The sequence below is a fragment of the Eptatretus burgeri genome, chromosome 17, assembly GCF_056783735.1.
Source record: "Eptatretus burgeri isolate ZD-2024b chromosome 17, Ebu_testis_v1, whole genome shotgun sequence".
Lineage (NCBI taxonomy): Eukaryota > Metazoa > Chordata > Myxini > Myxiniformes > Myxinidae > Eptatretus > Eptatretus burgeri.
The window spans coordinates 52,155,160-52,167,620 of record NC_140977.1 but is presented as its reverse complement, the minus strand read 5'-3'; the positions used below and the strand labels follow the sequence as shown (position 1 = coordinate 52,167,620).

General features: G+C 49.5%; 1 protein-coding gene across 9 annotated transcripts in view; it reads right to left on the bottom strand.

Annotated features, from left to right (window-relative positions):
- UBE2I (ubiquitin conjugating enzyme E2 I) overlaps positions 1-11,210 on the bottom strand; it is a 24,196-nt gene extending 12,986 nt beyond the window's left edge. Inside the window, exons 1-3 of one of the 9 annotated variants that reach the window (XM_085862913.1) lie at positions 11,057-11,210; positions 10,439-10,521; positions 9,592-9,702 (exon numbers count right to left, since the gene is read on the bottom strand). In XM_085862913.1, the coding sequence (XP_085719039.1) occupies positions 9,592-9,702; positions 10,439-10,504 (177 nt within the window). In that variant the 5' untranslated portion in view covers positions 10,505-10,521; positions 11,057-11,210. The other 8 variants (XM_085862916.1, XM_085862914.1, XM_085862917.1 and 5 more) reach the window with 8 other exon arrangements.
- Between the last annotated feature and the right edge of the window lie 1,251 nt (positions 11,211-12,461).

Below are 12,461 nucleotides of genomic sequence, written 5' to 3'. Positions count from 1 at the left end.
GTCGTCAAATCAACTGTCATTTAATTTTGATTATCTGTCGAATGGCGTTGGTCCAGTCTCGATTGGATGAAATTGAGAAATTGAAGTCACCCGGTGACCTTGACCCTTTGACTTGACCCCCCCCCCCCCCCCATGTCCGTTCTCATGTCCCAAGGATCACTCATGCCAAGTTTCACCTCATTCCATCCAACGGTTCGGCTGCCTATAAAGGACAAACAAACACGCATACATACAAACATATTCTATTTTTTTTAGTATAGTAGATATAGTGGGAAGTACCTGATGTAGTTTTAACAATTTATTAAACCAAATTTTGTTGTGATGATAATGTTTGGTTTGCCTGTATTTCGAGCCCCCGATCGCAAGTTGTGTATGCCCAGTTCAACATAGGGGATCTTTTTACAGTTTTTACTTCATATTAACTTTGTTATTTTATTGGAATTTGCAATTTATTATTACTATCAAATTTTACCTCTTGCAAATATAAACGATCAATCGTCACTGATCACTGCAGCACGGGGGCACGGGGGCACGAATTTCACGAAATGTCAGCCACACATTAAGTCAAGAGGGTGCATTTATCGCTGCTTGTATAATATCCCATACCACAAACGGGTTTTCATTAACAGACAAGATATATTCAAGGCAGACTACGTTAAAGTTAACTTACCATAACTTCAAGAACTTTTCAAGCCTGTCATGTTTTCCACGTTATGGTAACCGGAATGAATCGCTTTCACTTTGGTCTCCGCCGTTTCGGGACGGAAATAAGCGATGTTGCTTCCATTCCCCACCGTTCTATTTCGGGATTGACCGTTCTTGTTTCTGTCACGACCGTTCTTGCGTGTAGAATAAACGTGTTGGTTTCGGTTATATTTGCTATTGCGACCATAATTAGTGTTGGTTTCAATTTCGGCTGCTTTTTCATCAATTTTAGCTGTTTTTGTAACGAGAATGACGGGTTTTCATTCAGTCTGACAACGTTGGCATCTGTTTGTTAGGGGGCCTGAAGCTGTCTCCCAATCCATGGTGACACCAATAGAGCCATCCCCAGTCTTGAAGCATTCAGGTCAACCACAGCAAGGAACCACATGACATGGACCAAGCAATCGCCTGAGCCATACTGCCACCAGTGGAGCCCTCCCGGTCTTGAAGCATCCAGCTTAACCACAGCGAGGAGTCACGACTCGTGGGCTAAGCAGCCCCCAATCCTCATGCGAGATCTCCATTATTCGGGTTTCCAAAGGTGGGGGGGGGGGGGAAATAGGGTCCTCCCAGGACTTTAATAGTCCATACAGGCTGTGGACAATTTGGTCCTTGTATTGCAGTTTGAGTATGGCCTTGTTTAGTATTCATTTTAGCAATTTCAGCAAGTGATCCATCGTTTTGCAACATCCTCTCTTAGATCCCTTCTGTTCTACCTCCAGGCCTTGTTGTGTTCGGTGGTGGTCGTTTGTGATTTCTGTTAAAAGTTTGTATGTTGTTGGAAGACAGGGTATTGGCTGATATTTGAGAGGAAGGTGGGTTTCTTCAGATTTTGGGAAAAGGAAAGTGTTACCCCCTGTGAGCCAATCATCCATTTCCTGATCCCCTTCGATAAGTTAATTGAATGCTCAAGTGCAGTGAAAGTGGAGAGCATCAAATTGCTTCAGCAAGAAGTTTGGGATCCCATCTGGGCCAGGGCTTTTGAAGTTTACTTTCTTATTTTTTCTTGCAAAAATTACTGCGGGCACAGAGATGTTCCACAGACAAAGACAGACAGACAGACAGAGGAAGAAAGAATCCACACCCCCTGCCTCCTTCCTGCGTCCGTGCCAGTTCCTTTCTTCCTTCCTTCCTTCCTGCGTCCGTCCCAGTCCCTGCATGCATCCTTTCTTCCTTCCTTCCTTCCTGCGTCCATGCCAGTCCCTGCGTCCGTCCTTTCTGCCTTCCTGCGTTCGTGCCAGTCCCTGCAAGTCCCTGCGTGCGTCCCTCCTTCCTTCCAGCGTCCATGCCAGTCCCTGCGTCCGTCCATTCTTTCCTTCTTCCTTCCTACATCCATGCCAATCCCTGCGTCTGTCCTTTCTTTCTTCCTTCCTGCGTCCATGCCAGTCTCTGCGTCCGTCCTTTCTGCCTTCCTGCGTTCGTGCCAGTCCCCACGTGCGTCCCTCCTTCCTTCCAGCGTCCATGCCAGTCCCTGCGTCCGTCCTTTCTTTCCTGCATCCATGCCAATCCCTGCGTCCGTCCTTTCTTTCTTCCTGCATCCATGCCAGTCCCTGCGTCCGTACTTTCTTCCTTCCTTCCTGCGTCCGTGCCAGTCGCTGAGTCAGTCCTTGCGTCCTTCCAATCTTCCTTCTTGCGTCTGTCTGTCTGTCCTTTCTTCCTTCGTGCGTCTGTGCCAGTCCCTGCGTCCATCCGTCCTTCCTTCCTGCATCCGTGCCAGTCCCTGCGTCCGTACTTTCTTCCTTCCTGCGTCCGTGCCAGTCCCTGCGTCCGTCCTTTCTTCCTGAGTCTGTGCCAGTCCCTGTGTCCGTCCTTTCTTCCTTCCTTCCTGCGTCCGTGCCAGTCCCTGCGTCAGTCCTTGCGTCCTTCCAATCTTCCTTCCTGCGTCCGCCTGTCTGTCCTTTCTTCCTTCTTGCGTCCGTGCCAGTCCCCGAGCCAGTCCTTTCTTTCTTCCTTCCTTCCTGCATCCGTGCCAGTCCCTGCGTCCGTCCGTCCTTCCTTCCTGCATCTGTGCCAGTCCCTGCGTCCGTACTTTCTTCCTTCCTGCGTCCGTGCCAGTCCCTGCGTCCGTCCTTTCTTCCTGCGTCCATGCCAGTCCCTGTGTCCGTGCCAGTCCCCGAGTCAGTCCTTTCTTCCTTCCTGCGTCCGTGCCAGTCCCTGCGTCAGTCCTTTCTTCCTGCGTCCATGCCAGTCCCTGTGTCCGTGCCAGTCCCTGCGTCAGTCCTTTCTTCCTTCCTGCGTCTGTGCCAGTTCCTGCATCCGTACTGGTCCCTGCGTCCGTACTTTTTTCCTTCCTGCGTCCGTCCCAGTCCCTGCGCCCTTTCTGCGTCCGTGCCAGTCCCTGCGCCCTTTCTTCCTTCCTGCGCCCATGCCAGTCCCTGTGCCCTTCCTTCCTGCGCCCGTGCAGTCCCTGCCTTTTTCTTCCTGCATCCGTGCCAGTCCTTGCGTCCGTCCGTCCTTCCTTCCTTCCTGCGTCCGTGCCAGTCCCTGCGTCCGTCCGTCCTTCCTTCGTGCCAGTCCCTGCATCAGTCCTTTCTTCCTGCGTCCATGCCAGTCCCTGCGTCAGTCCTTTCTTCCTTCCTGCGTCCGTGCCGGTCCCTGCGTCAGTCTTTTCTTCCTTCCTGCGTCCGTGCCGGTCCCTGCGTCAGTCCTTTCTTCCTTCCTGCGTCCGTGCCGGTCCCTGCGTCAGTCCTTTCTTCCTTCCTGCGTCCGTGCCGGTCCCTGCGTCAGTCCTTTCTTCCTTCCTGCGTCCATGCCGGTCCCTGCGTCCGTACTTTCTTCCTCCCTACGTCCGTGCCGGTCCCTGCGTCCGTACTTTCTTCCTCCCTGCGTCCGTGCCGGTCCCTGCGTCCGGCATTTTTCTTCCTTCCTTCCTGCGTCCGTGCCAGTCCCAGCGTCCATCGGTCCTTTCTTTCTTTGTGCGTGCCAGTCCCAGCGTCCATCTGTCCTTTCTTCCTTCCTGCGTCAGTCCTTTCTTCCTTCCTGCGTCCGTGCCTGTCCCTACATCCATTCTTTCTTCCTTCATCCGTGCCAGTCTCTGCGTCTGTACCAGTCCCTGCCCCCTTTCTTCCTTCCTGCGCACTTTCATTCCTGCGTCTGTGCCAGTCCCTGCACCCTTTCTTCCTTCCTGCGTCCATGCCAGTCCCTGCGCCCTTTCTTCCTGCCTGCGTCCGTGCCAGTCCCAGCGTCCGTCCTTTCTTCCTTCCTGCGCCCGTGCGTCCGTCCGTCCTTTCTTCCTTCCTGCATCCGTGCCAGTCCCTGCACCCTTTTCTTCCTTCCTGCGTCCGTGCCAGTCCCTGCACCCTTTCTTCCTTCCTGCGCCCTTTCTTCCTTTCTGCGTCCGTGCCAGCCCTTGCGCCCTTTCTTCGTTTGTGCCGGTCCCTGTGCCCTCACTTCCTTTCTGCGTCCGCGCCAGTCATTGCGCCCTTCCTTCCTGCGTCCGTGCCGGTCCCTGCACCCTTGCTTCCTTCCTGCGTCCGTGCCAGTCCCTGCGCCCTTTCTTCCTTCCTGTGTCCGTGCCAGTCCCTGCGTCAGTCCTTTCTTCCTTCCTGCGTCCGTGCCGGTCCCTGCGTCAGTCCTTTCTTCCTTCCTGCGTCCGTGCCGGTCCCTGCGTCCGTACTTTCTTCCTTCCTGCGTCCGTGCCGGTCCCTGTGTCCGGCATTTTTCTTTTTTCCTTCCTGCGTCCGTCCTTCCTTCCTTCCTACGTCCGTGCCAGTCCCTGCGCCCGTCCTTTCTTCCTTCCTGCGTCCGTGCCAGTCCCAGCGTCCATCGGTCCTTTCTTTCTTTGTCCGTGCCAGTCCCAGCGTCCATCTGTCCTTTCTTCCTTCCTTCCTTCCTGCGTCAGTCCTTTCTTCCTTCCTGCATCCGTGCCAGTCCCTGCACCCGTCCTTTCTTCCTGCGTCCGTGCCAGTCCCTACATCCATTCTTTCTTCCTTCATCCGTTCCAGTCTCTGCGTCTGTACCAGTCCCTGCACCCTTTCTTCCTTCCTGCGCCCATGCCAGTCCCTGCGCCCTTTCTTCCTTCCTGCGCCCATGCCAGTCCCTGTGCCCTACCTTCCTGCGTCCGTGCCAGTGCAGTCCCTGCCTTTTTCTTCTTCCTGCATCCGTGCCAGTCCCTGCGTCCGTCCGTCCGTGCCAGTCCCTGCGTCCGGCCGTCCTTCCTTCCTTCGTCCATGCCAGTCCCTGCATCCGTCCTTTCTTTCTTCCTGCATCCATGCCAGCCCCTGCGTCCGTCCTTTCTTTCTTCCTTCCTGAGTCCGTGCCAGTCCCCACGTCCGTCCTTTCTTCCTTCCCGAGTCCGTGCCAGTTCCTGCGTCCGTACTTTCTTCCTTCCTGCGTCCGTGCCAGTCCCTGCGTCCGTCCATCCTTCCTTCCTGCATCTGTGTCAGTCCCTGCATCAGTCCTTTCTTCCTTCCTGCGTCCGTGCCAGTCCCTGCATCCGTACTTTCTTCCTTCCTGCGTCCGTGCCAGTCCCTGCGTCCGTCCTTTCTTCCTGCGTCCGTGCCAGTCCCTGCGTCCTTCCAATCTTCCTTCCTGTGTCCGTCTGTCTGTCCTTCCTGCGTCCGTGCCAGTCCCCGAGCCAGTCCTTTTTCTTCCTTCCTTCCTGCATCCGTGCCAGTCCCTGCGTCAGTCCTTTCTTCCTGCGTCCATGCCAGTCCCTGTGTCTGTGCCAGTCCCTGAGTCAGTCCTTTCTTCCTTCGTCCGTTCCAGTCCCTGCGTCAGTCCTTTCTTCCTTCGTCCATGCCAGTCCCTGTGTCTGTGCCAGTCCCTGCGTCAGTCCTTTCTTCCTTCCTGCGTCTGTGCCAGTTCCTGCGTCCGTACTGGTCCCTGCGTCCGTACTTTCTTCCTTCCTGCGTCCGTGCTGGTCCCTGCGTCCATACTTTTTTCCTTCCTGCATCCGTCCCAGTCCCTGCGCCCTTTCTGCGTCCGTGCCAGCCTGCGCCATTTCTGCGTCCGTGCCAGTCCCTGCCGGTCGTTGCGCCCTTTCTTCCTTTCTTTCTGCGTCCGTGCCAGTCCCTGCGCCCTTTCTTCCTTCCTGCGCCCATGCCAGTCCCCGTGCCCTTCCTTCCTGCACCCGTGCCAGTGCAGTCCCTGCCTTTTTCTTCTTCCTGCATCCGTGCCAGTCCCTGCGTCCTTCCGTCCGTGCCAGTCCCTGCGTCCGTCCATCCTTCCTGCGTCCGTGCCAGTCCCTGCGTCCGTCCGTCCTTCCTTCCTTCGTGCCAGTCCCTGCGTCAGTCCTTTCTTCCTTCCTGCGTCCGTGCCGGTCCCTGCGTCAGTCCTTTCTTCCTTCCTGCGTCTGTGCCGGTCCGTGTCAGTCCTTTCTTCCTTCCTGCGTCCGTGCCGGTCCCTGAGTCAGTCCTTTCTTCCTTCCTGCATCCGTGCCGGTCCCTGCGTCAGTCCTTTCTTCCTTCCTGCGTCCGTGCCGGTCCCTGCGTCCGTACTTTCTTCCTTCCTGCGTCCGTGCCGGTCCCTGCGCCCTTGCTTCCTTCCTGCGTCCGTGCCAGTCCCAGCCCCCTTTCTTCCTTCCTGTGCCCTTTCTTCCTTTCTGCGTCCGTGCCAGCCCTTGCGCCTTTTCTGCATCTGTGCTAGCCCTGCGCCCTTTCTTCGTTTGTGCCGGTCCCTGTACCCTCACTTCCTTTCTGCGTCCGCGCCGGTTATTGCGCCCTTCCTTCCTCCGTCCGTGCCGGTCCCTGCACCCTTGCTTCCTTCCTGCGTCCGTGCCAGTCCATGCGCCCTTTCTTCCTTCCTGTGTCCGTGCCAGTCCATGCGCCCTTTCTTCCTTCCTGTGTCCGTGCCAGTCCCTGCCCCATTTCCTCCTTCCTGCGTCCGTGCCAGGCCCTGTGTCCGTCCGTCCTCCCTACTTCCGTGCCAGTCCCTGCGCCATTTCTTCCTTCCTGCGCCCGTGCCAGTCCCTGCGCCCTTTCTTTCTTCCTGCAGCCGTGCCCTTTCTTCCTTCCTGCGTCCGTGCCAGTCCCTGCCCCCTTTCTTCCTTCCTGCGTTCGTTGCGCCCTTCCTTCCTTTCTGCGTCCGTGCCAGTCCCTGCGCCCTTTCTTCCTTCCTGCGCCCATGCCAGTCCTTGTGCCCTTCCTTCCTGCGTCCGTGCCAGTCCCTGCCTTTTTCTTCTTCAAGCATCCGTGCCAGTCTCTGCCTACAGGGAATGGAAGCATTTTATAATACTTTTAAAAAGAGGAAGAGGTGTTTTCTTCAATTAAGATATTGAGAAAATGATAGAGGAAAAGGAGGGGTGTACAGGAAGAATAATATGGGTGTTTTTTTTTTGAGGCAATGGCGGAAATTGGATAGCTTTTAAAAGGCAGAAGGGGGAAAAAAAAAGAGGGATGAGGGGCGGAGGATAAAAATAAACAGGACAAACAACCTCAAAACTGACGATCAAGCTCTGGCTATCCAAGAAGGCCAAAACTGCATGGAGAGAAAATAAATACATTGAAAAAAAAAACTTCAAAGTACGATTTACCATGGAAATTTTTTGATGAAAATGCAGACAGCATAGACGAAAATATAACAAAAACATGAGATCCAGTTTGGAAAACTTAGTTTCAGGTGGAAGGAACAGCTCCAGAACTAAACATTATAGTTATGACAACTGAAAAAAAAAAAAACTTATAAAAAAATAAATTTAAAAAAAAGGAAGAAGGTCAATCCTATTTGCTCAGTCGAATGCCAGAACGAACTTCTTTAAATATGATAGTTTCAAAATGTAGATATCTGTAAAACCAGGAATTGGTCTTCATTAAACAGATTCAATGGAACTGGATACACTTATCATGGAACATAAAAATAGATTAAAAAAAAACAATCACAAGCAAAGTTTTCATGTAATTATAAAATGTTTTTTTTTTTTTTAAGAACATAAGGAATATTTTTAAATTCCAAAGCACCAGAGATTGCAATCAAAGCAAATGACACAAATGCTGAGAAAACGGCCCAAAATACTGAAGCCGAGCATCGGCATCACGGAATACATACATACGAGATAAGCACAACACCTCACGTAGGCGAGTCCTTTCGATGGATTCAATGCAACTGTACACTCGGAATGACTCAGCGATTAAGGATATCCATTTCCAGATGAAAAGTGGACCTTACCGTCCAACGTACATAGAGTTCCCTCAAAATAGATAATTGATTTAAATGTTTACATCACAAAGAAGCAATCAAAACAACTATCCCAGCAACGTCTGAACCACCTCAGGTTTCCTCCATACTGCCAGCATTTTAAAAACATAAAAAAAACATCCTGAAAACTTGTAGTAGACGAGATCGAGCGCATACCTCCGCCACGTAATGCCTGATCCACGACAACATATCGGAACCAATAAAATTTTGAAATATTATGCTATACAGAACTATATCGTTTTTGGCCCAAATCTCTCAATGGTGAAGAATCACTTTAAAAAAGAATTAAATAATTCTCGTATCCAGATCCGGATCTTCACCAAAATCGAATCAATTCTTCCTTGCCACACACCCAACGTGTCCACCAAGTTTCATCCGAATCTGTACACAACTTTTTGAGATATCATGCTCTATATAGTTTTTGGCCCTATCTCTCAATGGTGAAGAATCACATTTAAAATTCTAGTAGTCGGATCCAGATCTTCACCACACACCCAACTTGTCCACAACTTTTTGAGATATCCTGTACACACAGACAGACAGACAGACAGAAAGGAGCGAAAACACAACCTCCACCTTCGGTGGCAGAAGTAACTAGAAGGGCATTCGGTAGCGCATACCACTGCCAGGCTGATTAGTTTACGTTTTGTATCCCACTGAGAGGCCGGATATGGATTCGGACCTGAACTAAAAACCTTAAATCAGCTTGTTCTAGTCACGAAACCAACTCATCCACCGCGTTTCATCAGAATCCGGAAATTTTGAGATCACAGTGCTCTCATTTTCGCCTTTTCGCTCAATGGTGAAGCAGCACTTAATAAAAATTCTTGGATCCGGATATTCACCAAAATAGACTCAATTCTTCCTTGTGATATACGCAACTTCCCCACCAAGTTTTGTCCAAATCAGTCACCAACTATTTGAGATATCCTGCCATTTGTCGTTTTAGCCCTGTCTCGATGGTGGGGAAAATAAATAAATAAATAAAAACTTCACTTCTCCGATCTGGATCTTCACCAAAATCCAACGTCGTCCACGTCACACACCCACGCCCTCGACCAAATTTCATCTCAATCCGTCCACAACTTTTAAAAATATTTAGTTCACAGACGGGTGAAAACCTCCATCCACCTTTGGTGGAGGAGGTAATAATTCATTCAGAAAATTATAAACATTCATTAAAATCCTGATGAGTAAAAACACTCCACAGCAGGCGGTGATGTTCACACTTGAAGTACTGTACATCACTTCAAGTACATACACATCCTCATTACAAATACTAGTGCGTGCCCGTACGTGTGTGGCCTTACATGCGGGAAAAAAAAAAAAAATAACTTTCAAACCGTGTGCCAGAAACAACCACACAGGCCGTTCCTTAACTCTCGTAAAAGAAGACTGGATTGGGGCATTGCGTTTATGTATAAATGGGCATAAGAAAGAGAAATTATTAGAATACAGCAAGTCACTATCAGGAAGTCCGTACGTTGTAACCTGTAATGGGGAATGCGCTGGGTGCAAAACGCCAAGCAACGTGTCCTGTCATTGGTTTGGTAAATAAATGCCCATAACTTGGGAACCACTTGTCCGATCAATATCAAACCTTGAAAAGGCACATACTCAGGTCCCCAGAAATATACCTGGCAAGTTTCAATTAGATCGGACCAGTGGTTGGCGAGAAACAGCCGTCACAGACAGACACACACACATTGCTGGAATTATAGATAGATATCCTCCAAAGACACCAGAACTTACATTTGTACATCCATGTTGGAAACTCACCCCTTTCTTTCCAGGAATGGCACAATCCCAGTTCATCAAGTTCATCGTGTTATCTGGATTTTTCATGGGGACAGCTACAAAACCCTGCAAGAGATAATCAACCCCCCTCTTACTACTACAACCACCACAATCAGGTTATGAGCCAATAAAAAAAAACTACCTTCCACGATAACCACAACCAGATACGAGATAATCAAACTCCTTCTTCACGACAACTGGGCGACAGGACGGCTGAGACATAAAAGGTACATGCACTCACCTCGAAGCTATCTAGCCCGGGTTTGAATCCCGACCAAGCTATACCGTCAGCCTGGTGTGTCACGGGCAGGGCGATTTATAAATGAGTGTCCTTCGGATAGACATTAAATTGTGTGTCCCGTCTGTTAGCATTAGGTGGAACGTTAAACCATCACACGGTGGCCTTCGTGAAGAGTAGGCGAGCCATCTCCTGCACCATGAAAAAAAAAATTCCAAATTCCTGCCATAACCAGCAGGGGGCGTTGCTCAGGACAGCCACGCCCTCCACCAACTATACCACCCCGCAACCTTGTGCTGCATATGAACGAAGACGACTACTACAACCTCTGCCACAATCAGTACAAAAGGTGCATTGAGAAGACTTCAACAGACAAGTGCAACCTTTTAACAGCGAAAGAACAAGCGATTATTATTAAAAAAACAAAGCTGGGCTCGTAACACCAACAACCACCCAAACAACCACCCTTTGAGTGTTGGCATGAAAATGAATGCACAGGTAGAGGCCTTCACACTCGGCTCAGCACACAATCAGAGCCGGTTTAAGGACACCGCGGGCGCTTACAAACGGATGGTCTTTCCTCCACGCCTTCCTTTCTTGAGACAATCTGTTCGGAGCGATGCCCGACATGGTCAGTCGTCCACCACCTGCACGGATCACGAAGCAACATCACGACACGGACATCGGCAATAAGCACGGCGAGCAGGCCGACAGGTCATTATTATACAAAAAAACCCCCCATACAGCAGAATCAACCATTTTAAAATAAAAAAGGTAAATTCAATGGGGGTGGAGGAACAAAAAAAAGAAAAATAAAAAAAGCACGTTTCTCAAGACGCCGCAAGAAAAAAAAACAAAAAACAAGCGATTAGGCCGCAAAATGGCCGAGGCGATCGACGATCCCTTCCGAGAGAGAACGCCGAGTAGAAAACATGTCGAAACAAAGGAAACAGTTTGGTGAAAGCAATGGATGCGATACGAGAGAGAACAAAAGGGAAAAGAGCGGGAGTCGGCCCGAGGCCTAGCCGGACTAGCTCACCGTCGTATTGGACGCGGGGAGGGGGGGGGAATAAGGGGGGAATAATCAGGCGAAATGGGCTCCCCCCAAAAAAATAAATCTGACCAACGAACAACTCGCTTTTTATATCGAACTGGAAAACTCAAAAATTTTTTTTTTTTTACCGCTTTTTAACACCTCTCAGCTGTTTTCCTCATACAGTCGTTGAGCCGCCCTTCGAGAAGAAGAAGAGGAATATGAAGAAGAAGAAGAATATGAAGAAGATGAAGAGGAAGAAGATGAAGAAGAAGAAGAAGAAGAGATTAATTAAATAAAACCCCGTGAGGTGGCGCTTTGTCCAAAGTCGCTGAGAGAGCCCAACGAGGCCTCCCTCCTCAGAGCTCGTTATCCCCTCGTCTTTACCTCAGTTACACAGAGGAATTCAATTAACCGGTTCATGCACGGGATTAGAGGGGCAAGCCAATTTACATCGAACTTGTACTGTACTGGACAATCATTCACGATGGATTATTGAGGCCTTCAGGAATGTTATTCGTGATTTATGTATTAAATATAATTTTTCCATTTTTTTTAAACTAGTGCTTTGAATTATTCCCTTTATTAGACCGTGATTATTATTAAATCATGACACAACAAGTAGATTTTAAAATAATCATAAAGTTAGGACCGTAAGTACAAACCAGCTTATTTAGCAATACATCGCCTAATTTGTCCCCTTAATTAATGAAGTTCTGCCAGGGAGCAATAAATAATTTTATTAGTTTTCTAACTTTTTGAGTTAGAAAATACATAAAACTTTAACCTAAGACGTTTTAAAAGCCAATCTTTTAACACCACTGTATGTTCACAACGGTCTATTTTTCAGGACTAGTGCGTGGCCGTACGTGCAAAAAGAAAAAAAACAACCTTTCCAACCGCGTGCCAGAAACAACAAAAAAACAACAACAAAAAAAACATACGTCCCCAGCGTCAAGTGTGATGTCATATCCAACGAAGAAGAAGAATCGTGACGTCAACTGTGATGTCATAGCACCGTGTCTTGTCATTGGTTTGGTAAATAAATGGCCATAACTTGGGAAACACTTGGGGAACAGCTGAAACGGATGAAGAAGAACGATATCAAACCTTGACAAGGCACATACTCAGGTCCCCAGCGTCAATTGTGAAGTCATATCAAACGAAGAAGAATTGTGACGTCAATTGTGACGTCATATCACCGTGTCCTGTCATTGGTTTGGTAAATAAATGGCCATAACTTGGGAAGCACTTGTCCGATTAATATCAAACCTTGAAAAGACATACTCAGGGCCCCAGCAATATACCTGGCAAGTTTCAATTAGATCGGACCGGCGGTCGTCGAGAAACAGCGGTCACACACACACACGCACGCACGCACGCACGCACGCACGCACGCACGCGCACACACACACACACACACACACACACACACACACACACACACACACACACACACACACACACACACACACACACACACATTGCTGGAATTATAGATAGATAAGAAAAACTCGAAAAACATTTTCCATTAAAGAATAATTCCGTCTCTTC